This window comes from Crocuta crocuta, unplaced genomic scaffold, assembly GCF_008692635.1.
Source record: "Crocuta crocuta isolate KB4526 unplaced genomic scaffold, BGI_CrCroc_1.0 scaffold54, whole genome shotgun sequence".
In the NCBI taxonomy this organism is placed as follows: domain Eukaryota; kingdom Metazoa; phylum Chordata; class Mammalia; order Carnivora; family Hyaenidae; genus Crocuta; species Crocuta crocuta.
This window is the reverse complement of record NW_027530356.1, coordinates 347,178-373,633: the sequence shown is the minus strand read 5'-3', so window position 1 is coordinate 373,633 and position 26,456 is coordinate 347,178. Positions and strand designations below refer to the sequence as shown.

General features: G+C 38.2%; 1 protein-coding gene across 1 annotated transcript in view; it reads left to right on the top strand.

Moving 5' to 3' along the window:
* PLSCR4 (phospholipid scramblase 4) overlaps positions 1–26,456 on the top strand; it is a 149,924-nt gene that overhangs the window by 103,009 nt on the left and 20,459 nt on the right. The window contains exons 3-4 of the mRNA XM_077765847.1: positions 24,053–24,080; positions 25,107–25,202. Coding sequence (XP_077621973.1) covers positions 24,074–24,080; positions 25,107–25,202 — 103 coding nt within the window. The 5' untranslated portion in view covers positions 24,053–24,073. The remainder of the gene's footprint in view (positions 1–24,052; positions 24,081–25,106; positions 25,203–26,456) is intronic.

Sequence of the window (26,456 nt, the reverse complement as noted above, 5' to 3'; positions counted from 1 at the left end):
TCCTGTGCTCTGAAATCTACTAGTGGAATATTAGTATCCAGCTTTCTTTTAGTAACTTTATTGAGATATAATTCACGTCATAAAATTCACTCATCTGAAGTTTATGGATTTTTACAGTATTCACAGATTTTTGCAGCCATGATTATCCATTCATCAGTTGGTGGACATGGACATTTGAGTTTTTTCTGTTCTTTGGTTATTTTTAATAATATTGCTATGAGCATGTTTTTGTGAAAATGTTTTTATTTCTCTTGAGTATGTACCTAAGAATAGAATTGCTAGGTCATATGTTTACTGTAGTAACTGTATTCATCTCTATCTTTAATCTTTCAAAGAACTGCCAGACTTTTTTCTAGAGTGGCTGCACCATTTTACATTTCCACCAGCAGTGAATAAGGGTTTCCAGTATCTCCATATATTTGCTAACACTTGTTATTGTCTGTCTTTTTGATTATAACTATCTTAGTAGATGTGAAAAATAATGGTAATTTTGATTTGCATGCCTCTGATAACTAAAGATGTTTAGAATCTGTTTATGTCCTTATTGGCATTCATATTATATTCCTTGGGGAAGTACCCAAATCCTTTTGGCCTTTTTTCATCTGGGGTATTGTCTTTATTACTGAGTTATGAGTGTTCTTTCTATATTCTGTACAAGTCCCTCGCCACATATACATGGTACGTAAATATTTTATCTCATTGTGTGGATTATTCTTTTATTTTCTTGATGGTATTCTTTGAACTACAAACTTTTATGATTTTGAAAAGGTCCAATTTCTTTTTTTGTTGTTGGATATTCTGTTGGTGTCATATCTATAACACCATTGCCTAACCCAGGGTGATTACGGTTTACTCCCATTTCTCTTTTCTTTTTTTTTTTTAAATTTTTAACATTTATTTATTTTTGAGAGACACAAAGAAACAGAGCATGATTGTGAAGGAGGAGCAGAGAGAGAGACACAGAATCTGAACCAGGCTCAAGGCTCCCAGAGGTCAGCACAGAGCCCAGTGCAGGACTCGAACTCACAAACCGTGAGATCATGACCTGAGCCCAAGTTGGATGCTAAACTGACTGAGCCACCCTTAAAATTACTTAGTTTTACTTTTTACATTTAGATTTATGGTCCATTTTGACTTAATTATTTTGGATCAGATGTTGTCGGGCTCCAAATTAATTCTTTTGTATTTAGATGTACAGTTTTTACAATACTATTTGTTGAAAGACTGTTCTTTCCTCATTGAATGGTCTTGGCACCCAGTTCTGTTTCTTTGGTCTATGTATCTCTCATTGGCCAGGACCACACTACTTGGATTACTGCAGCTTTGTAGTAAGTTTTAGTCAGGAAGTATGATTTCTCCATCTTAGTTTTTTGTTTTCAAGATTATTTTGGCTGTTATGGTTTTCTTTTGTTTCCATGTGAGTTTTATGTTTAGCTTGTCATTTCCTAAAAAAAGGCAACTTGAATTTTTATAGAGATTATGTTAAATCTTTAGATCAATTTGGGGACTATTGCCACTTTAACTATATCATGTTGACTGATCCATGAACTTGAAATATCTGTACTTATACTTAAATCTTATTTGATTTATTTACACCTTATTATTTTTTAGTTTTCAATGCACAAGTCTTAACACTTTTTTTGTCAAATTGATCCTATGTATTTTATTCATTTTTATACTATTGTAAATGGAATTGTTTTCTTTATATTGTTCATTGCCAGTGTATAGAACACGTTTGATCTTTGTATATTGATTTTATGTTCTGCCACATTGTTGAACTTCTTTATTAGTTCTAATAGTTTTTAGCGGGTTCCTTAGGAGCGTCTTAATGCAAGATTTGTCATATTTCTTCATTCCTATTTGGATGGATACCTTTCATTACTTTTTTTCTAGCTTAATTGCCCTGTATAGACATACTAGTACAGTCGAATAAAAGTGGTAAAAGTGGATGTTCTAGTCTTGTTCTTTGGTCTTAGGGGAAAGCATTCACTCTTTTTCCATTGAACATAATCTTAACAGTGGGGCACTTCATAGATGCTTTTTATCAGATTAAAGAGGTTTCATCTCATTTGTAGGCTGTTGACTGAACTCTTTTTTAATTCAAACAAGAAGGTATTGAATTCTGTCAAATACATTTTTTCATGTATTGAGCTGTGTTGTTTTTTAATTTGTCTTATTAAATCATTCCTTGATGTTCGTGTGTTAGACCAGTACCTTATTACGGGTATAAATCCTACCTGGTCATGGTGTATAAACCTTTTTATGTGTTGCTGGACTCAGTTTCCGGGTGTTGAGGATTTTTGTATCTATATTCATAAGGGGTATTAGTGTAGCTTTCTCTTCTGTGATGTCTTTGATTTTTATATCATGGTTAAAGTGACTCTTAGAATTAGGTAGGGCATGTTCACTTTTATTTTTTTATAAGAGTTTATGAAGGATTAGTATTTATTATTAAGCATTTGTTAGAATTCACCAAAGAAGTCATTTGTGCCTGGGCCCTCTGTGGGAAGTTTTTTGATTACTAATTCAATTTTTTGTTATGATTCGATTCACGTTTTCTCTTTCTTCTTCAGTTAGTTTGGGTAGATTATATCCTTTTAGTAATTTGGCCATTTTACCTAGTGTATCTAGTTTTTTGATATATAGTAGTTCATATTTTTTCTTCATAGTTTCTTTTGGTTTTCACTGTAAGGTCAATAGCAGTATGCCTCCTTTTGTTCATGATTTTAGTAATTTGAGTCTTTTTTTTTACTCATTTGTTCATCTTAAATTTTGTCACTTTTGTTGATGTTCTCAAAACACTTTTGGTTTTGTTCATGTTCTTTTTTTTCTATTTTTTATTTTCTTTCTACTTTAATCTTTACTATTTCTTTCCTTCTGCTTGCTTTGGTTTTAATCTGCTATTGTTTTCTTTTTTTTTATTTTCTTAAGGTGGAAGCTTGGGTTATTGATTTGAGAGCCATCTTTTTAAAAACACGTGTATTGACTAGTATAAATTTGCCTCTAAGCATGATGCTAGCTGCATTTCATGGTTTTGGCATTTTGTCTTTTTATTTTCGTTCATTTCAAAGCATTTTCTAATTTTCCTTCTGAATTTTTTTCTAATTTGTTGCTTATGTAGAAGTGATTATTTAATTCCACATATTGTAAATTTCCAAAATTCTGTTCTGTTTTTGATTTCTACATTTAATTCTGTTATTTTCAGAGCTCTTTTTATTTATATGATTTCAGTCCTTTAAGGCTTATTGAGGTTTGTTTGATGAATGTTCTATCTTGGAGAATGTTCCATATACACACTGAGAAAAATCCAGTCTGTTATTGTTGGATTCAGTGTTGTATAAATGACTGTTAGGTTTAGTTGGTTCATGAAAGTATTCAAGTCCTTCATTTCCTCATTGATTTTCTGCCTGGTTGGTCTGTTTATTATTGAAAATAGACTGTTGCAGTCTCAAACTATTGCTGTTGAATTGCCCGTTTCTTGCCTCAAAAATAGTTCTGCTTGTATATATTTTGTGACTTTCTTGTTTTGTGCACATACATGTATGACTGTTCTATTTTCCTGGTGGATTGGCCTTTTTATTATTATGAAATATCCTTCCTTATCCCCTAAAGTAGTTTTTGTCCTTAAGTATATAGCCACTGCACTTTTTGGTTAGCACTTGCTTGCATGGTATATACTTGTGATTTTTTTTTTTCTTTCAACCTCTTTGTTTTTAAATCTAAACGATGTCTCTTGCATGCAGCATGTAGTTGGATCATGGTTTATTTTTCTTTTATATCCATTTTGCTGATCTCTGCCTTTGGTTGGAGTATTGAATCCATACGTATTAAGGTAGGATTTATGTACAATATTTTCTTTAAATTTTTTAATTTGAGTATGGTTGACACACAGTGTTACATTAGTTACAGGTGTGCATGATGATTCACCATCTCTATACGTTTTGCTGTGCTCACCACAAGTGTAGCTACCATCTGTCACCATAAACTGCTATTACGATATCATTGACTGTATATTTCCTATACTGTTCCTTTTATTTCTGTGACTTAGGTATTCCAGACTGAAAGCCTCTATCTCCTACTTCCCCTCGCCCATTTTGCCCATCTCCTGCCTCCCCTCCCTCTGGCAGCCATTATTTCTCTGTATTTATGGGTCTGTTTCTGCCTGTTGTTTGTTCATTTGTTTTTTTTAGATTCCACATGTAAGTGAAATCATATGGTATTTGTCTCTCAGTTTGACTTATTTCACTTAGCATAATATTTTCAAGGTCCATCCATGTTGCAAATGGCAAGATCTCATCCTTTTTATGGCTGCATAATATTCCAACACGCATATGCACACACATATGTTTATATGTGTATCACATCTTCTCTCTCCATTCATCTGTTGATGACACTCAGCTGCTACTTGTTTTTGATTCGTCTTATGTGCCATCTTTCTTTTACATGTTTGCTTGGTATATCTTTTCTACCTTTTTCCCTTTAGTCTGCTTTATCATTACATTTGAAGTGAGTTCCTTTAGAAAGCATGTAATTGGATCATTATAAAAACATCCATTTATCTATTTTGATAATCTGTGTCTCTTCATTGATAGGCTTAGTAGATTACATTTAATGTAACTGTGATTTAATTTATACCTGCTTGTTTTCTTTTTCATTCTTCTCTGTCTCATTTCCTATCTTTTTCAGCGTTATTTGAATCTTTTTGTAGTATTTAATCTGTTATTGTGTTCTGAACTATATCTTGTGACTGGTGTTTTTAGTGGTGGCTCTCAACTCTCATGCATTCAGGATTTCTGGTTCTATGTAAACATGTACTCTATCCTAGATGCTGTGTTTTGAATATTATGTTTAAGAAAGTTCGGAGTCTGATTTAGATGCTGTGGAGGAAATCAATTTTTTTCTTTCTTTCTTTCTTTCTTTCTTTCTTTCTTTCTTAGCTTTTAAGTTTTTATTATACATTTCTTTTTTTAATAGTTTATTGTCAAGTTGGTTTCCATATAACACCCAGTGCTCATCCCCACAAGTGCCCTCCTCCATGCCCATCACCCCTCTTTCCCTCCCCCCACATCAGCCCTCAGTTTGTTCTCGGCGTTCAAGTCTCTCATGGTTTGCCTCCCTCCCTCTCCCCCACTATTTTTCCCCTTCTTCTCCCCTTTGGTCTTCTGTTAAGTTCCTCCTAATCCTCCTATACGTGCAAACATGTGGTAGCTGTCCTTCTCTGCCTGACTTATTTTGCTCAGCATAACACCCTCAAGTTCCATCCATGTTGCTACACATGGCCAGATTTCATTCTTTCTCATTGCCATGTAGTATTCCATTGTACAGATAAACCACATCTTGATCCATTCGTCAGTTGATGGACACTTATGCTCTTTCTGTGTTTTGGTTATTGTTGAGAGTGCTGCTATGAACATTGAGGTCCATGTGCCCCTATGCATCAGCACTCCTGTATCCCTTGGGTAAATTCCTAGCATTGCTGTTGCTGGGTCATAGGGGAGTTCTACTGTTCATTTTCTGAGGAACCTCCACACTGTTTTCCAGAGGTGCTGCACCAGTTTACATTCCCACCAACAGTGTAGGAGGGTGCCCATTTCTCCACATCCTCGCCAGCATCTAGAGTTCTCTGATTTGCTCATTTTAGCCACTCTGACTGGCGTGAGGTGGTATCTCAGTGTGGTTTTGATTTGTATTTCCCTGATGAGGAGGGATGCTGAGCATCGTTTCATGTGTCTGTTGGCCATCTGGATGTCCTCTTTGGAGAAGTGTCTGTTCATATCTTCTGCCTATTTCTTCACTGGATTGTTTGTTTTTCGGGTGTGGAGTTGGTGAGTTCCTTATAAATTTTGGATACTAGCCCTTTATCTGGTATGCCATTTGCAACTATCTTTTCCCATTCTGTTGGTTGCCTATTAGTTTTATGGATTGTTTCCTTTGCTGTGCAGAAGCTTTTTATCTTGATGAGGTCCCAGTAGTTCATTTTTGCTCTTGATTCCCTTGCCTTTGGGGATGTGTCAAGTAAGAAATTGCTGCAGTGGAGGTCAAGGAGGTTGTTTCCTGCTTTCTCCTCTAGGGTTTTGGTGGTTTCCTGTCTCACATGCAGGTCCTTTATCCATTTTGAGTTTATTTTTGTGCATGGTGTGAGAAAGTGATCTAGTTTCATTCTCCTGCATGTTGCTGTCCAGTTCTCCCACCACCATCTGTTAAAGAGGCTGTCTTTTTTCCATTGGATACCCTTTCCTGCTTTGTCAAAGATTAGTTTGCTGTACTCAATTTTCTTCTTGTTCCGGCAGCCTGTTGACCCGTTTGGGTTCAGGCCGCAGGTTCTACCAGCCTTCTGTGCGTTGTGATGTGAGTGTCAGTTTTCATCTTCAGAGTCTTGGCCCTGCTATTTAGGTTCTTTTGCAGGTGCAGCACCCGGTCTGAGACCTGGGATGTGGTCTCCCTTCAGTTCACAAAGTTTTTGTTAGGATCGGATCCATGCGCATCGCTCAGGGATGAGTGCAGAAGCTCATAAATAACTTTACTGGGACACTTGTTGAAGCTTCTCCTTCTCTATCGTCCCCTTACCATTTTTTTTTGGCTTCTCCTTTTCAGTTATTGAGCCAGAAAACTGAGGTTTTATTTACCTTTCTCTGCTGTGTACTTCCCATAAATTAACTTGTATACAAGGCCAAGTTATAGAAGGGCACAGAGAAAAAGGAAACTGAGGGAGAAGTTTCACCCCATCCTCTTAGGACCATAGCTCCTTATATCCAGGGGAAGGTTTCCCTCTCTTAGTATTCCAGGCACCTGCGAGTCCTTGGATGCAATTGCGCTTTTCTCCACAGTGGGATTGTCAGGATCTGGGGCATGAGCTAGTGGAGAAAAAGAAAAAGTATTGAGAAACTCTCTGTTTCTTTCTGAGCTTTAGGAGTTCCTCTTTCCTCTGCTCAAGCCAGGACCAGAGGGTCTCTGCACCTGGTGCCTCCCGCCGTGCTTCAGGCTGCCTTGAAATACATCAGGTTAGGGATACCAGAGAAAGACCAGGAACCCGATTCCAGTTTATGGTACCCCAATACTGGCCTCCTTCTCCCGTGCTTTTGCTACTGTTTGACTTCCAGAGTCTTCAAATAGCTGCCTAATCATTCTGTCTAGGTTAGCTCATTACGTTCAGTAGGGGAGAGAGGGTGAGGTCAGCTGACTAGATCTTATTCAGAACGGGAACATGTAACCTATCATGATTTTTTAATTTCAAAATATATTTCAAAAACCTTACAAAATGGAAGTCAAAAGGGAGCACAGTAGAAGGGCCTATTTTCATGTTATAGGGTAGTGTAGTAGGAGAGCAGGATAATTTGAAAGCAATGAGGGTGGAGAGAGAGAGCAGCAAGGAGACAGAAGGCCATTGTCAGTGGTGTTTAGAACAGTAATTTGGGCTCTGATGAGAGCGTGTTAAGCCAGGTTTCCCCAGTTTGTAAAACTGACATTGAATGAGTTAAACTCTGAGCTTCTCTTTCCTTACCTGTGTAATGAAAATCATTGATACCCACCTCACTCAAAATATACAAAGTTCTTGGCACCGCCTACAGAGTAGGTAAATGATATCTAACATTGAAATCCAGGGAAACTGAATGTTTTATACATATTATATCAGTTTATTTTGGGGTCTTAATGAATCAGTAGGTAGCCCCACAGCTCTCTGTAGCTATCTGCTGATTTAGAGTACTTTAAATTTTCTCTAAAAAGTATTAAAATTTTTCACTTGAAAAGAATCATGTTTTCTGTTTGCCTCATTCCAGTTAGTTTTAAATAGGAATATAATGATGGTTTCTGTTGGAGAATTTAGAAACATGAGTGGTTTGCTTACTCTTCTCAGTGCTGTGGCTTAGTATTCTGGTGTATTTAAGTATGTAACATATAAACAGTATGTAACTATGTCAGTACGCAATATATAGAAAATATAGGTAATAAAGGTAAGTAGTATGTTGTGTATAAATAATTTAACATTTTTCATTAGCTTCTCCATAGCAGGGTTGTAGAAGTAGTATGTGGTCAAGAGAGTTTCATTTTATAATTTATATTATGAGTAGAACAATGTAATAATACAGACTAGTGCAAAAGTGACAAAAATGTGCAGATTAAGGAAACTATATACATGTGAATCAACTAACATTCAAAAAAGCTTTCACATAAAGAAATTTAATTTAATTCTAAATTTATTTAGAATATACAACATCCTTTTTTTTAATCCAGGGAAACTGATGCCTGTAAAATGCATAAATCCTGTGCTCTGTCATGATCCAGAATGTGTAAGCAGTTATATGAGGAAAAATCTCTTCCTTGAAGGGACTGGTGTTCTACTTAGTGCTTCCACCAGAATTTAATCCTTTTTAAAGCCCTTACCTTTTCAACACTGTTTACACCTATAGCTGCTGCTAATTTTCTCTCCTCCTATTCCCTTTAAGGTTCCTTACCAGGAGGCCACTCTTCACCCCTCTTCTCCACGCTCTCTCCACCACATGACACCACCTCCAAGACAAAAAAGTGTTTTCATTTTAGTCCAGCAGGTCTGTTGGGTGATGGTAGAATAGGTGAGACCCTTGTAAGTATTACCTTTTATGAACATGATCTCCCCTTCGACCGTTTTCCCAGGGAGGAAGGTTGTGGAGGCCCTTGGAAAGCACTTTGTTCCTGAGCAGTTTATATCATGAGAAATCTTATTGTAGAATTTTTTTTGTGAAATGAATTCTTCAGGGGCACCGGGGTAGGTCAGTTGGTTGAGCGTCTGACTCTTGATTTCGGCTCAGGTCGTGATCCCAGGGTTGTGGGATCGAGCATGGAGCCTGCTTGGGATGCGTTCTCTCTCTCCCTGTCCCTCTCCCTCTCTCCCCCACTTCTCTCCTCCCCTTCCCTCCCCATATGCCCCCTTCCCCACTCGTGTTCTCTCTCTACTATTAAAAAAAAGTATTTAAAAAGAAGTATTTAAAGAAATGAATTCTTCACATACTCATTGTATTCAGTAAAATAAGTAAACTAAGTTTAACATTTATAGCTAACATTATCCATGGTAATATCACATATGAATTAGTGTATTTGTAATCCACAAAATTTATGTTGAGCCAAAATAGATGGATTAATGTAAATGTATCCCCATTACTGTAAGAACAATTCAAAGTCCAGACTTACCTAATTTATGAAATGAATTTCATATTCAAAAAGAAGCATATTTGAACTAGTTGTTTCTGCCCTTTGGTGCTACATAAAGACACACATGCATGCGCACACACACAAGACTTTAAACCACATTTTAATAATAGTTATTTTTGGAGGGTTGCCTTAAGAGTTCTCTTCATTTATTTATACTTACTGATGTTTTACAAATGATGATGTTTTACTTTTTAATCAGAAACATATATATGTGCTTCTATTTGTAATAGTTTAGCAACTTTTCAAAAACTCTTTAAAGTATAGGTCAGTTCTGAAACTAACCATGCAGAGTTAACAGACTTCATGAATGGAAAGGTACAATTCCCTGTAAAACTGCCATCACACATAAGATAGCAGCCATAAGTATCAGAGATCTCCGGGTCACCCACACTTCTGCACAGCTGCCTACAGATTTAGGGGTTCTTAGCACCTCAGTTTTGATCATTCACTAGAAGGACTCACAAAATTCTGAATATTACATTTGCATTCAGGTTTTATTTTGAAGGGTAAAAATCAGGACCAGCCAAATAAAGAGACACATAGGGTGAGGTCTTCTAGGGTTTAGATTCTGAAATTTTCATGCCTCTGTTTTGTGGAGTCGGAATGCATCCTCTCCCAATATACACATGTGTTCACCAACCAGAAGCTCGCTCAAGCTTCAAATGCCCGAGTTTTCAATGGGATTTCATTACATAGCCATGGTTATGTGAATCATTGGCAAGTGGTAGAACTAAATCTCCAGCTCCGCTCATCTTCTCAGAGGTCAGGAGATCAATAAAATATCACTGTCTTAATCACATGGTCATCTTCCTGGTATGATCAGTCCCCATCCAGTGACATCTTCTTAGCATAATCCTAAGTGTGATCCAAGGGCCTACCATGATTAATAAGGACATTCCTAGGGCACCTGGGTGGCTCAGTCTGTTAAGCGTCAGACTTCGGCTAAGGTCATGATCTCATAGTTCATGAGTTTGAGCCCTGCCTAGGGCTCTGTGCTGACAGCTCAGAGCCTGAAGCCTGCTTTGCATTCTGTGCCTCTCTCTCTCTGTCTCTCTGCTCCTCCCCTGCTTGCACTCTGTCTCTCTATCTCAAAACTAAATAAACACTGAAAAAAAAATAAAGACACTCCTATCACTCGGGAAATCCCAAGGGTTTGGAAGTCTCACCCCAGAGCCGGGGACAAAGGCCAGACAAAATCTTTCATATATATCACTAAGTTATATGTAACAACCAAAAGTGAATAGTCACCACTTACTGTGGAAATGGAAGAAAATTATTAATACGTGAGAGATTAATCAAAGCCTAATATTTCTTTTTAAAGCAAACCATATATACATTCCTAGGACTATTAGCATATTATTTTATATTTGCTCAACATGGATTGTTGTGAAATAAGAGGTTTACAAAGTATGAATGTTTGGAAAAATAACTAACATTAACGTTTGTTAAGAATTTTATCAGAGCTTTCAAATAACTTTTAACCATGTACACATATATTATCTCATATATACCATGAAGTATTACACTAATATAGACATAAACAGTTTTTCATAATGCAGGATAATTTAAAAAATAACTTGATACTTACATCTTGGAGCTGAAATGAATATTGTAATTTTTAGATGTCTTTAACATAACTTTGCTATTTTTAAAGTCCATACTGGATAAATCCATGCATCTCAATAATATAATTAATGTCACTATATTACAAAAAATTAAAAGCAAATCCTGTAGACTTGTAAGATGTACTCTAACTCATTTGTCTTTCATTTAGCTACAAATAGAAAAAAGCCCTCCTGCAATGCTTCCATTTTCTCCTAGTTCTTTCTGATTTGAAACTCATTACAAACAGCGCTCATAAAATCCTGTCTGCCAGAACCATACTCACTGGTGGCAGAAGATGAGGAGCTCTTGGTCTCAGCTTGAAACCCAGTATAAAGTCTTCACCAGGGATGCTCAGTAACGCCTATTAAATGGCAGAATGACAGACTGCTTTTTTATACTACATTTAAATGCAGAAATTATTCTTGGTCTCTTCACCAGCTGGTTTATTTTACCTAGTGACATTGTAGTAATAATGCATGTTTGTTGAGGATTTGATATGTGCCAGGCACTGTTTTAAGTGCTATCCGCGTGTACCATTTCATTCTTCACGATAGTTCTGTGAGGTGGATGCAAGTGCCATACTGCCTGTGACACAACGGATAACCCAACAGCAGAATAGTCAGAGTCACGTAGCCATTAGGGATACCTGGGGTCTGTCTCTCTATCTGAGCCGGTGTTCATACTATCTGAANTTCACCAGCTGGTTTATTTTACCTAGTGACATTGTAGTAATAATGCATGTTTGTTGAGGATTTGATATGTGCCAGGCACTGTTTTAAGTGCTATCCGCGTGTACCATTTCATTCTTCACGATAGTTCTGTGAGGTGGATGCAAGTGCCATACTGCCTGTGACACAACGGATAACCCAACAGCAGAATAGTCAGAGTCACGTAGCCATTAGGGATACCTGGGGTCTGTCTATCTGAGCCGGTGTTCATACTATCTGACGTGTGCTGGCGTACATCATTTACCAGCCACCAAATCTCTCCTTCGAGTATTCCTACAGTGTATACAAAGGATGTCATCTTGTAGACATTCCATGTTAAATCTGAAAGGGCAGTTGTGGTAGATGGACTACGACTTTGCAGGAACTAGCTGTTTTTCCTGCCCTTCCAGGAAAAAGCAGAGGAATTGTACAGACAGTGACCTCCTGCTTTCTCTTCTCTCCTCTCGCAGTTGAAGGCACTGGAAAGAGGCAGAGCCCAAGGTCCTAGTCTGCATAAGCAAATTTACAAGGCTTCTTGCCTAGAAAATTGCAAGATAATCATGGGTCTGGAGGCTCCCTTGCCAAGATGCCAGGACAGATTCCAGTAAATATTCAACTGCAAAAGGCTGACCATTTTTCTCAGTTTTGTGAGTGAGGTTCCGGACATCTATGGTATGGCTCTAGAGCTTATGGTCTCATTGAGCTTTACTAGTCTGTCACTGTTTACAGAGGTGGAATGGAAGAGCAGGAGATAGCCCAGCCGCAATGTTGGATGCTGCAGGAGGTGTCCATGTAAATGCTCTCTTGCTGTCAGACTCCATTTATGCTAGGGCTGCCTTGCAGAGCAGCAGACGCCTTGTCCTATCCAGCCCATGTTTCCTTTTCCTCTTTATTAGGTTCCAGTTGGCTTCAATTCCCCTGTATGCAGCCTAAGCCCTGAACATGCAAAAGACCTTTGGAATTAATAGCTCTTGGGACCATGTCACGCTAACTTGTTATGGAGACACCATTCAGTCTTTTAATCTGAATTCCATCTGATGTAAAGCCAAAACTCAGCCTCTTGTCAACCTATGGCACTTTGTGTCCTTGCCGAGTGACTGGGAAATCTGAAAACAATCCATTGAATGTGAAGGGAGGATTAAGTTACAACATTCATACTTGTACCAACTGGAAATTACCCTGCCTTATGTAACACTTTGGGTAAAGCCTTATAGTAACATTTTATAACAAAGGGAAGATAAATTGGGATGAAAAAGGAAAAGAAACTAGCATCTCAAAGGAGAGGGGAGGTAAACAAATTCTGTGAATCAACGTATATTTGATTTTGATGTTTGTTGCTTTGTAAAACGTTTTTATAAATTGTTTAAAATTTAAGGGTTTTTTTTTTTTTTTCAAGTTGTTAGTCACTTAAATCAGGCTTGAATTCTAAGTTCTGCCTGGCATGGTTGAGAAGTGTTATTTTTCTTTGCACAAGATCAGCCTCAAAACAAGCCTGAACACAAGGATCACTTGGGCTGTATTAAAAGTACATATTTCCCTGCCTGGACCCAGAGGTACTACTTCATGTTTAGGGTCGAGAATTCTGTATTTCCTCCGTCAAGTTGTTATCTTTTTTTTTTAATGTTTTTATTTATTTGTGAGAGACAGCATGAGCAGGGGATGGTCAGAGAGAGAGGGAGACACAGAATCTGAAGCAGGTTCCAGGCTCCGAGCTGTCAGCACAGAGCCCAATGCGGGGCTTGAACCCACGAACCGTGAGATCATGACCTGAGCCGAAGTCAGATGCTTAACCGACTGAGCCACCCAAGCGCCCCCATCAAGTTTTTATCTTGAACATAAAAAATACTCGAATTTCTATCTTTACTTAAATCCAGCAGTTGTTAAACTTTGCCACTTTTGCACTCTACCGTTTGCCACTATACATAGTTTGAATAGATGACGGACGGAAGGAAGGACGGATGGAGGGATGGATAATTCACTTCTTTTCACTAAGGCACTTAATAATCTGATTCCTCTCCATCACTGTTTCCTCATGGTTTCCAGTTTTCAGGATTAAGGTAGAAAGGAAAAGCACATGTTCAGTTAGAAGGTTATTCTCACATATAACTGTCAAATAGTTCTTTTTTTTTACTGTGAAATCATGTCAGACACATGCCTATTTAAACATATATGTACCTTTTAAAGACTAGTAAGAACCCATCACTCCTTTTTCCACCACCCTGTTAGAACTCATCTAGGAGGAACTTGAAGCCCCTGTAGGCACTACTGAACACGACAATTGTCCCACACCACATCTCCGTATGTGACTGTTTTCCTGAATTCCCTAACTTTTCTTTAAGGTTTCCCCCATATATGTATCAGAAAAAATAGTTTCATTTCCCACTGTTGAACATTAAAAAAAATTTTTTTGAATGTTTATTTTTGAAGGGGAGAGAGAGAGACAAAGCATGAGTAGGGGAGGAACAGAGAGAAAGAAAGACACAGAATCCAGAGTGGGCTTCAGGCTCTGAGCTGTCAGCATAGAGCCCAACGCAGGGCTCGAACTCACAAACCATGAGATCATGACCTGAGCTGAAGTCAGACGCTTAACTAACTGAGCCACCTAGATGCCCCTCCACTGTTGAACATTCTTAAATGATATAATGTGTTTTCCAATGACTTGCTTTTATTTTTTTGGTTAGTGTTGTAATTTTGAGATTCATCTCTCTTTGATGTGTATGGCTGTAGTTTATTTTCACTACAGTAAGCTCTTGTATCATATGAATGTACCAGAATTTATTTATCCAATGTACAATTGATAGACATTAGGGATATTTTCAATTTAATACGAACAGTGTGTTAACATTTTTGTAATTATGTCCTCTGTACATGTATATGAGTCACTTGAGGGTATATTCCTAGGGGTGTCCAGAATGTTGGACACTAAGATTCTAGAAAGGTGTGGTCATTTTCTGAACACCAGAGGTTACCATCATTGAAGGAATAGGATCCATTCCATGTACTCCTTTGGTTGGCGTGCAGTTGGGTCTGGCTTTTAGGTGTGCCCCAGAATACTTTTTTAGCCTTAAGACACATAGGACTTTGTACAACTAGCTGAAGTTCCAGATGTGAGTGGAAATGGTATAAGGTTGGTGGTACTTGACCCAGGTTTGGCAAGACAGTCATTTGACCTGGATAATCTATACACTGGCTTATGCCTTGGTGGTATTCAATGAGCTGTATTCAGTATCCATATTGACTACTGTCTTATATGGTGACCTAAGGTTTCTTTGACATACCTACTCTACATTGATGACTTTCTACTTAGCTCAAACTACACAGATGACCACATTTTGTAATCTAATGAATAGGTCAACACATTGGAAAGAAAATCCAAAAGAAACTTTGAATTTAGAAGTACTTGACTTTAGCAGGGTTGGCCATTTATATATGAGAGAGATAATATGATTAAAGATAATATATGGAAAGTGCTCAACCTGTTGTCTGACATGAGATAAGCATTTGGTAAATTATGGCCTTTGTTGATGTTCTCCCTGTTAATTGTTACCATCCAGAACTCAAAAATCCTAAAATTCCTTTCCCTGATAATAACTTCTTTTTTCTTTTTTTCAATCTTGAGTGATTCCTGAAATCTTTCCCCACCCCTTGTTTTAAATGCCATCTCAACATCTGGTATACTTTTCTTGAGTTATTTTCATAATGTTTACATTATCTACTGTTTATTTAAATAAAATAAACTTATTTTGGCCTCTTTTTAAACAAAACATACCTAGTTTGAACTTTTGATTCCTACCCTCCCCAGTCCCCAGCATTTTCCCTACCATCTTCCTCTTGAGTTCATCTAACGGCATTGCAGTCAACTCAGGTACCTGGCCTGAAAACTGACACTCATCCTTGACTCCTCTCTTTTCCTTAGTCCATCAGAAACTCATGGAGGTTCTGCTTCTGACCACATTCAACTCTCCCTAGTGTTACCTCCCCAGTCTGAGGCAGCATTGGTCTCACCTGGATCACTGCTGCTATCTGTCCTCACTGTGTACATCCACTCTTGTCTCCCCAAGATAAAGTATAATCAGATCTCATCTCTCCACTGATGGAAGGCCAACAAAGATGTCCCTGTTGCAGTTACAACAAATCGCAAATATTTTTCCTCAGCCTTCAGGTGTGCTCAGACTTGTCTCCATCTGTTCCCTCCGTTCTCCTCATTCCTTGTGTCCCAGTCATACCTGACCTTTTTCTCACCCTTGAGTATTCTGATCTCAGTGCTACCCCAGGGCCCTTGCACGCATTTCCTGTTATCCTAGACCTCTCTTCCTGCATTTTTAGTGTAATGCCTCCTTTCATAGTTCAAATGCTCAAAGGTTACCTTTTGAGAGAGGCTTTCCCTGAACCTCCTGGAATTGCTATCCATGTTTTTCCTGAACTGTTTACTTGTCTTTATAACTGTACTCCCTCAACTTAATCTGAAATATTTGTTAATGTGTTTTTAATCTCATGCCACTAAAATATAATCTCCAGCATGATGGGTGAGTGTTTCTCTGACTTACTACTGTATTTTCAACATCTACAAAATAAGTGTTCAGTAAATATTTATTGGATTAATACAAAATTAATGAAATTTAATTGGAGACAAAAATCACAAAATCGGGGTACCTGGGCAACTCAGTTGTTTAAGCATCTGACTCTTGGTTTCAGCTCAGGTCATGATCTCATGGTTGTTAGATTGAGACCGCGTGAAGCTCCATGCCGAGCGTGAAGCCTGCTTGGGATCCTCTCTGTCCCACCCTTGCTTGCTCACGTGGTGTGCTCTCTCAAAATAAATAAATAAACTTAAATCCCCTCCCACAAAACTTGTTACTTGTATCACTAAGTAATAATACATAGTATATATTTGAGTTGGTGTAAATATATTAGGGCATTAAAACATTTTATTTTTAGTATTCATTAGAAGTATTCAAAAATGTAAGCCAGGTATATAAGTCTTTTGTGAAAAAATTTTATTGTGCTTTATTTCATATGTGAATTATATAACTAAAACTAAATTTAAATTTACTGTCTGTATCTAAATTTAATCTTATTTTTTATTTATTTTTCTTCCATAGTTTGTCAAGTTGGTTTCCATGTAACACCCAGTACTCATCCCCACAAGTGCCCTCCTCCATGCCCATCAACCCCCTTCTCCTCCCCCCCACCCTCATTAGCCCCCAGTTTGTTCTCAGTATTCAAGAGTCTCTCATTGTTTGCCTCCTTCCATCTCCCCAACTATTTTGTCCCCTTCTCCTCCTCCCCCATGATCCTCTGTTAAGTTTCTCCTGATCCACTTATATGTACAAACATTCTGTCCTTCTCTGCCTGACTTATTTCACTCAGCATAACACCCTCGAATTCCATCCACGTAACTATACGTGGCCAGATTTCATTCTTTCTCATTGCCATGTAGTATTCCAGTGTAAACATAAACCATATCTTCTTGATCCATTTGTCAGTTGATGGACACTTAGGCTCTTTCCATGATTTGGCTATTGTTGAAAGTGCTGCTATGAACATTTGGGTCCATGTGCCCCTATGTATCAGTACTCCTGTATCCCTTGGGTAAATTCCTAGCAGTGCTGTTGCTGGGTCATAGGGGAGTTCTGCTGTTAATTCTTTGAGGAAACTCCACGCTGTTTTCCAGAGGCACTGCACCAGTTTACATTCCCACCAACAGTGTAGTAGGGTGCCCTTTTCTCCACATCCTCGCCAGCATTTAGAGTCCTCTGATCATTTTAGTTACTCTGACTGGCATGAGGTGGTATCTCAGCGTGGTTTTGATTTGTATTTCCCTGATGATGATGGACACAGCATCATTTCATGTGTCTGTTGGCCATCTGGATGTCCTCTTTGGAGAAGTGTCTGTTCATATCTTTTGCCCATTTCTGGATTGTTTGTTTTTCAGGTGTGGAGTTTGGTGAGTTCCTTATAGATTTTGGATACTAGCCCTTTATCTGATATGTCATTTGCAACTATCTTTTCCCATTCTGTTGGTTGCCTATTAGTTTATGGATTTTTTCCTTTGCGGTGCAGAAGCTTTTTATCTTGATGAGGTCCTAATAGTTCATTTTTGATCTTGATTCCCTTGCCTTTAGGGATGTGTCAAATGAGAAATTGCTGCAGTTGAAGTCAAAGAGATTGTTTCCTGCTTTCTCCTCTAGGGTTTTGATAGTTTCCTGTCTCATATTCAGGTCCTTTATCCATTTTGAGTTTATTTTTGTATATGGTGTAGAAAGTGATCTAGTTTCATTTTTGTGCATGTTTTGTTCTTCTCGCACCATTTGTTAAAGAGGCTGTCTTTTTTCCATTGGATACTCTTCTGCTTTGTCAAAGATTAGTTGGCCATACATTTGTGGGTCCAATTCTGAGTTCTCTATTCTATTCCATTGGTCTGTGTGTCTGTTTTTGTGCCAATACCATACTGTCTTGATGATTATAGCTTTGTAGTAGAGGCTAGAGTCTGGGATTGTGATGCCTCCTGTTTTGGTTTTCTTCTGCAAATATTACTTTGGGTATTCGGGGTCTTTTGTGGTTCTGTAGAAATTTTAGGATAGTTTGTTCTAGCTTTGAGAAGAGATTGCGTTTGTGGTGCAACTTTGATTGAGATTGCATTGAATGTGTAGATTGCTTTGGGTAGTATTGACATTTTAACAATATTTATTCTACTGATCCATCTTTTTCCATTTCTTTGTATCTTCAGTTTTCTTCATAAGTTTTCTATAGTTTTCATCGTACAGATCTTTCACATCTTTGATTAGGTTTATTCCTAGGTATTTTATGGTTTTTTTGTGCAATTGTGAATGGGATCAGTTTCTTGATTTTCTGTTGCTTCATTATTGGTATATAAAAATGCAACCAGTTTCTATACATTGATTTTGTACCCTGCAACTTTGCTGAATTCATGGATCAGTTCTAGTAGGCTTATGGTGGAGTCTGTCGGGTTTTCCAGGTAGAGTATCATGTCATCTGTGAAAAGTGAAAGGTTGACTTCTGACACCTTTTATTTTCTTTTGTTGTCTGATTGCTGAGGCTGGGATTTCCAGCACTGTGTTAAACAACAGTGGTAAGAGTGGACATCCCTGTCGTGTTCCTGATCTCATGGGGAAAGCTCTCAGTTTTTCTCCTTTGAGGATGATACTAGCTATGGGCTTCTCATAGTTTAAGTAAGTTCCTTCTACCCCGACTTTCTCGAGGGTCTTTATTAACCGACTTTCTCGAGGGTCTTTATTAAGAAGCGATGCTGTATTTTGTCAAATGCTTTTTCTGCATCTATGGACAGAATCATACGGTTTTTATCTTTTCTTTTGTTAATGTGATGTATCACATTAATTGATTTGCAAATATTGAAACAGCTCTGTAACCTAGGAATAAATCCCACTTGATCATGGTGGATAATTCTTTTTATGTGCTGTTGGATTCAATTTGCAAGTAACTTGTTGAGGATTTTTGCATCTGTATTCATCAAGGATATTGGCCTGTAGTTCTCTTGTTTTGCTAGGTCTCTGTCTAGTTTGGAAATCAGAGTGATGCTGGCTTTGCAGAATGAGTCTGGAAGTTTTCCTTCCATTTCTATTTTTTTGGAATAGCTTGAGAAGAATGAGTATTAATTCTGATTTAAATGTCTGGTAAAATTCCCCAGGGAAGCCATCTGGCCCAGGGCTCTAATTTTTTTGGAGATTTTTGATAACTGATTCAGTTTTTTCACTAGTAATGAGTCTGTTGAGATTTTCTATCTCTTCCCATTTGCATTTTGGTAGTGTGTGTGTGTGTTTAGGAATTTGTCCATTTCTTCTATGTTGTCCAGTTTGTTGGCATATAATTTTTCATAGTATTCCCTGATAATTGCTTGTATTCTTGAGGGATTGGTTGTAATAAATGAATTTTCATTTGTGATTTTGTCTATTTGGGTGGTCTCTTCTTTTCTGAAAAGCCTGGCTAGAGGTTTATCTATTTTGTTTATTTTTTCAAAAAACCATCTCTTAGTTTCATTGATCTGCTCAACTGGTATTTTTGGATTTTGTATTGTTTATTTCTCCCCTTATTTTTATTATTTCTCATCTTCTGCTGGGTTTGGGGTGCTCTTGTTNAATGTCTGGTAAAATTCCCCAGGGAAGCCATCTGGCCCAGGGCTCTAATTTTTTTGGAGATTTTTGATAACTGATTCAGTTTTTTCACTAGTAATGAGTCTGTTGAGATTTTCTATCTCTTCCCATTTGCATTTTGGTAGTGTGTGTGTGTGTTTAGGAATTTGTCCATTTCTTCTATGTTGTCCAGTTTGTTGGCATATAATTTTTCATAGTATTCCCTGATAATTGCTTGTATTCTTGAGGGATTGGTTGTAATAAATGAATTTTCATTTGTGATTTTGTCTATTTGGGTGGTCTCTTCTTTTCTGAAAAGCCTGGCTAGAGGTTTATCTATTTTGTTTATTTTTTCAAAAAACCATCTCTTAGTTTCATTGATCTGCTCAACTGGTATTTTTGGATTTTGTATTGTTTATTTCTCCCCTTATTTTTATTATTTCTCATCTTCTGCTGGGTTTGGGGTGCTCTTGTTCTCCTTCTAGTTCCTTTAGGTGTGCTGTTAGATTTTGTATTTGAGCTTTTTTTTGTGTGTCTTGAAATATGCCTGGAGTGCAACATACTTTCCTCTTAGGACTGCCTCTGCCACATCCCAGAGTTTGGATTGTTGTATTTTCTTGTTCATTTGTTTCCATGTATTTTTTAATTTCTTCTCTAATTGCCTGATTGGCCCATTCATTTTTTAGTAGGGTGTTCTTTAACCTCCATGTTTTTGGAGGTTTTCCAGACTCCTTCCTGTGGCTGATTTCAAGTTTCATAGCATTGTGATCTGAAAGTGTGCATGGTATAATCTCAATTCTTTTATATTTCTTGAGGGCTGTTTTATGTCCTAGTATGTGATCTATCTTGGAGAATGTGCTATGTGCACTTGAGAAGAAAGTGAATTCCATGGCCTCAGGATGTAGAGTTTTAAATATATCTGTCAAATCCATCTGGTCCAATGTGTCATTCAAATCCATTGTTTCTTTATTGATTTTCTGTGTAGTTGATCTGTCCATTGCTGTAAGTGGAGTATTAAAGTCCCCTGCTGTTAGCAAATTCTTATCCATAAGATTGTTTCTGTTTCTGATTAATTGTTTTATATATTTAGGTACTCCCATATTTGCTGCATAGACTTTTATAATTGTTAGTGTTTCCTGATGAATAGGTCGTGTAATTATTACATCATGCCCTTCTTCATCCCTTGTTACTGCCTTTACTTTAAAGTCCAGTTTGTCTGATATAAGTATGGCTACTCGGGCTTTCTTTTGACTTCCAGTAGCATGATTCATATTTCTCTACCCCCTTACTTTCAATCTGAAGATGTCCTCAGGTCTAAAAATGAGTCTCTTGTAGACAGCAAATAGATGGGTTCTATATTTTTTATCCATTCTGATAACCCTATGTCTTTTGGTTTGAGCATTTAGTCCATTGACATTCAGTATTATTGAAAAGTATGGGTTTAGAATCATTGTGTTCTCTGTATGATTTATGCATAGTGGTGTCTCTGGTACCTTGTGTTCCTTGACAACATTTCTCTCATAGAGTTCCCCTTAGGATTTCTGGTATGGCTGGTTTGGTGGTGATGAATTCTTTCCATTTTTTCTTTGGGAAGACCTTTATCTCTCCTTCTATTCTAAATGACAGGCTTGCTGGATAGAGGATTCTTGGCTGCATATTTTTTCTGTGCATCACATTGAAGATTTCTTTCCATTCCTTTCTGGCCTGCTAAGTTTCAGTAGATGGGTTGTAACCACTCTGATAGGTCTCCCTTTGTATGTTAGGGCCCTTTTATCCCTAGCTGCTTTCAGAATTCTCTCTTTGTCCTTATATTTTGCCAGTTTCGTTATGATATGTCGTGCAGAAGATCGATTCAGGTTACATCTGAGGGGAGTTCTCTGTGCCTCTTGAATTTCAAAGTCTGTTTCCTTTTCCAGGTTGGAGGAGTTCTCAGCTATATTTTGTTCAAGTACCCCTTCGGTGCCTTTCTCTCTCTCTCTTCCTCTTCTGGAATTCCTATGATACGGATATTGTTCTGTTTTATTTTATCACTTCTTGAATTCTCCTTTCATATTCCTGAATCAGTTTATCTCTCTTTTTCTTGGCTTCCTCTTTTTCTATAATTGTGTCTTCTAATTCACCTATTCTCCTCTCTGCCTCTTCAATCCGTGTATTGGATGCCTCCATTTTATTCACCTCATTTATAGCATTTTTTAATTCATCACAACTATTTTTAAGGTTCATAGTGTTTGTAGCAATAGCTTCTCTGATGTCTTCCATGCCTTTTTCAATCTCAGTGATTAATTTTATGACTATTGTTCTAAAATCTTGTTCAGTTATGTTGCTTATATCTGTTTTGAGCAGTTCTTTGGCTGTCACTTCTTCCTGAAATTTCTTTAGAGGAGAGTTCTTCTGTGTCATCATTTTGGCTAGATTTCTGTCTCTTGTCAGTTTTAAAAGCTTGTTNGAAAAGAAAGAAGAGACAAAAGACAGTCTAAAAGCATAAAACCAGACTTCCCAGATACAAATGAAGAGCCGGGTGTATTCAGTGCTGTTGGAAGAGCATGTACAAAGAGAAATGACAGGGAAAGGGAGGAAGCAAAACTGGGCAATGACCAGGCAAAGAGGCTAAGAGGCTTAATTCANGAAAAGAAAGAAGAGACAAAAGACAGTCTAAAAGCATAAAACCAGACTTCCCAGATACAAATGAAGAGCCGGGTGTATTCAGTGCTGTTGGAAGAGCATGTACAAAGAGAAATGACAGGGAAAGGGAGGAAGCAAAACTGGGCAATGACCAGGCAAAGAGACTAAGAGGCTTAATTCAGAGAGAAAGAGGAGAATATGGTAGGAGGCGAGGAGAAAGAAACGAAGATAATGTTACCCAAAGAAACCATACAGTCTGATTAGTCCAGAGTGAGAGAGAGAGAGATAGGAAGATAATGATGGAAGTGTAGAGTATGCATCTAGAGAATGCATTAAATGTGACCGTTTAAGCAAACCAGTGACCAGAGTGCCCAGTCCAGCAGAGGAGACGGATAAGAATGAGATAAGGAAAAATATATCTGAATAGAAAAATTGATCTAGAATTAATCATGGCAGTGCATCCATGTTGGTCATGCCGAGGGCTCTGGTTAAAAAATAAATAAATAAAAAATAAAAAGCTGCCCTCCAGTGCTGATGGGCATGGTTTGGTATAGTCAGGTCTCACCTCCACTGCATTCCCACAGGCCGCTCCCTGAGGCCCCTCCTTGGTGGCTGTAGGGAGAAAAATGGTGGTGCCCCGTCCGGTCCCTTCTCGAACTAAGTGTTGCAAATCACTCTTTTGTGTCCTATCTTTCTGTGCCGCAGGAATAGCCAAGGTGGGCAGTGTTCTGTGCCCTAAGCCCAACCTCGTTTCCATATCTTTGTCCGCGCACTTTATTGATACTACCCAAAATGTAATCCCGCATGCTGGGCCGCTTCCCAGCCGGGGATGGAGCCGGGAGAGCAGTGGAGCAGTTTCTTCTGGCGCCGCCTGGGACCAGGGCATCCAGCCCAAAGACAGCGCCACAGCTAGAACTGGGATCCCTCTCTGAACGCCTCTGGGTTAGAGATGGGATGATAGGATCCCTCTCTGTCCTGGGCCGAGGTGTTTCTCTTCTCCAGGGACAGTGCTATGAGTATTTTTAGCTGCTCTTTCTCTTCCCTGCGGAGAAGGGGACTCTCTCCCCTCCATGTCTCCGGGTCTGGCCTGTTTCTATCTTCCCCAGTTCACAGTCATATGTCTAGGAGGCTGTCTTCTCAGTGGACTCTGTCTCTTTTCCTACCAGACTCCCGCGGTTCAGTGTCCTATGGTATCAGGATTTGTCTGTTTGAGAGATGTGGGCGAGTAAAATGTATGGAGCTCCATACTTCTCCGCCATCTTGCCTCCATATCTGTATCTAAATTTAAAACTTAAAAATTCGACATGTTTTTAAGTCCAACTCCACTAGTTATAAGCTCCAGGTGTGCCCATCTGGTTTACTGCTGTAGCTTCTTTGTTTTCCTCTATTTTATTTTCATTCCAGTATAGTTCACATACAGCATCATATTAATTTCATACTGCTATCTTTTCAACATCCACAATAGTGCCTGACACATAATAGGTGCTCAGTGTTTGTTGAATTAATGAAGGAATGAATGAAAGGTAACAGCTTAAAAAATTACAGATTTTTACATGTATCACTAAGTAGTAAGAGTAACCATATATCTATCATAAGGTATTAAAATGTTTTATTTTGGGGGTGCCTAGGTGGCTCTGTCAGTTAAACGTTCAACTTCGGCTTAGGTCATGATCTCATGGTTCGTGAGTTTGAGCATCACACCGGGCTCTCTGCTGTTAGCACAGAGCCTGCTTTGGATCCTCTGTCTGCCTCTCTGCCCCTCCCCTGCTTATTTTCTCTCTCTCTCTTTCAAAATAAATAAAAAAATGTTTTATTTTTCAGGACTAAGTGGAATTCTTCAAAATGTCAGGTAAATTTTTATGAATAAATTTTAATATGCTTTATTTTCAATTTTTTTTTCTTAAAAAATTGGAGTTTATTTCCTTTTGAGTTTAAAAAAAAATTTTTTTAGTATTTGGAGAAAACATGTATGTGTTCATTTATACATGTGAACATTTCTATCTACCTTTCACAGAAAAGGATTCCAAGGGATTTATACAGGCACATATGTACTGAAAGATCTCTAAAATACATGGAGAAAATTAAGTAAGAAAAGAATAAAAAAATAAGTCTGCAAAGAGGGGTATAGTAATCATTAGCCTGCCCGCATAGAGGAGGGCTCCGAAGCCGGCCCTGCGGTTTCCAGCAACGCAGGAGATGGCCGGAGACCAGAACCACCACTGAATGGGCTTTGGGTTTTTCTTGCAATAAAAGTCAGTTGGTTAATGGATTCAGAATTTTTCCTCGTAGGGAATACAAGGGGACAAGATAGCATCATGGAAAGTGAGTTCAGTTCCTTCCTTGCAGCAATTACAGCAAGCAAGGTTGCTTTTACTGGCAGTGTAGATTAAACCACCTCTAGTGGAGTTGTGTGTGGTACCACTGCACTGTAAGCCATTGTTATTCATCATGTTATGTTTTGAATTTATTTAAACACAGTGATTTTCCAAAAAAAGGTTAGGGAAAAAATAAGGTTCACTCTGTATATGACTGTGTATTCCCTAACATATAGTGGGGAAAACAGTTTTTGCAAGTGTGCAAGGAGTTCATGTAGGTGGGAATCAGCATGAAGTCAACCGGACCACCAGCATGAAAGTGTGCTGCTTTGATCATAGCACAATGTGTATAATTGCTTAGTTTTTTTAAAAAAAATCTATAGTCAGCCTGAAAATTTCTCAATATATATTAACAGGTTAAAATCTAATATACATAGTGAATTATGTGTCCTTATAAGAGTGTATTTCATATTAGTTATATTCATGGACAAGAAAAAATGAATATATCTTGTTATTACCTTATCACTTCCATTCTGAATAAGGCCCCTCCCTCTCCCCAGGTGTCATCCCCACAGCCCCTGAGCAGCCTGCAGAGGAGAAGTCTCCCAGTCAAAGGCCTGATGCGCCTCCTGACTACAATTCCCATTTTGTACCAGGTGGGTTAAATAATCAGAAAGGTTCTTTCAGCTCTTCAGAAAACCATAATAATAGTTAAGATTGCTTTGAAGAGTAATTAATTGAGTGATTCAGTAAATAAGTGTTGAATGTCTCCAGGATGCCAAGTAGTTTACCAGATGTCAATTAGAATATATTTGTAGGCTACTGAGGAAGGAAATTGTACAAGTACTGATGGCATTCTCTTTGCTCCGTTATGAAAATATGAAGAGAATGTTGTAGGGCCAAGATGACAGTAACTGGCTCTGACGAGGATTTGAGGGAAGACCTAACTGAGGTAGTCAGATTTTTCTGGCTTGATGAGGAATTTCTCACTCAAAGAAAAGGAGGAAGGGACCATGCCTGGCAGGAAGAACTATCTGTACATGACTAACAGACACATGAAAAAATGTTCAACATCACTCATCACCAGGGAAATACATATCAAAACCACAATGAGATACCACCTCACACCCATCAGAGTGGCTAAAATTAACTCAGGCAATGACAGATGTTGTTGAGGATGCGGAGAAAGAGGATCTCTTTTGCACTGCTGGTGGGAATGCAAACTGGCGCAGCCACTCTGGGAAACAGTATGGAGGTTCCTCAGAAAGTTAAAAATAGAACTACCCTATGACCCAGCAATGCACTACTAGGCATTTATCCAAGGAATTTAGGTGTGCTGTTTCAGGGGGCACATGCACCCCCAATGTTTATAGCAGCACTATCGACAATAGCCATAATATGGAAAGAGCCCAGTGTCCACTGATGGAGAGATGAATGGATAAAGAAGATGTAGTATATAGACACAACGGAGTATTACTCTGCAATCAAAAAGAATGAAATCTTGCCATTTGCAACAACATGGATGGAACTAGAGGGTATTATGCTAAACGAAATTAAGTCAGTCAGAGAAGGACAAATATATGACTTCATTCATATGAGGAATTTAAGATACAAAACAGATGAACATAAGAGAAGGGAAGCAAAGATAATATAAAAACAAGGAGGGGGACAAAACCTTAGAGACTCTTAAAATACAGAGAACAAACAGGGTTGCTGGAGGGCCTGTGGGTGGGGCAGATGGGCTAAGTGGGTAGGGGGAATTAAGACACTTTTTTGGGTTGATCCACTAAATCCACAATGTTGACAGTCCTAAATTATAATCATGCTGTATCTGACCATTCTCTAAATGTACTTCAGTGACTGTCAACATGATCTACATAATCTGTCGTATATTCATGGGTCACTTTGTA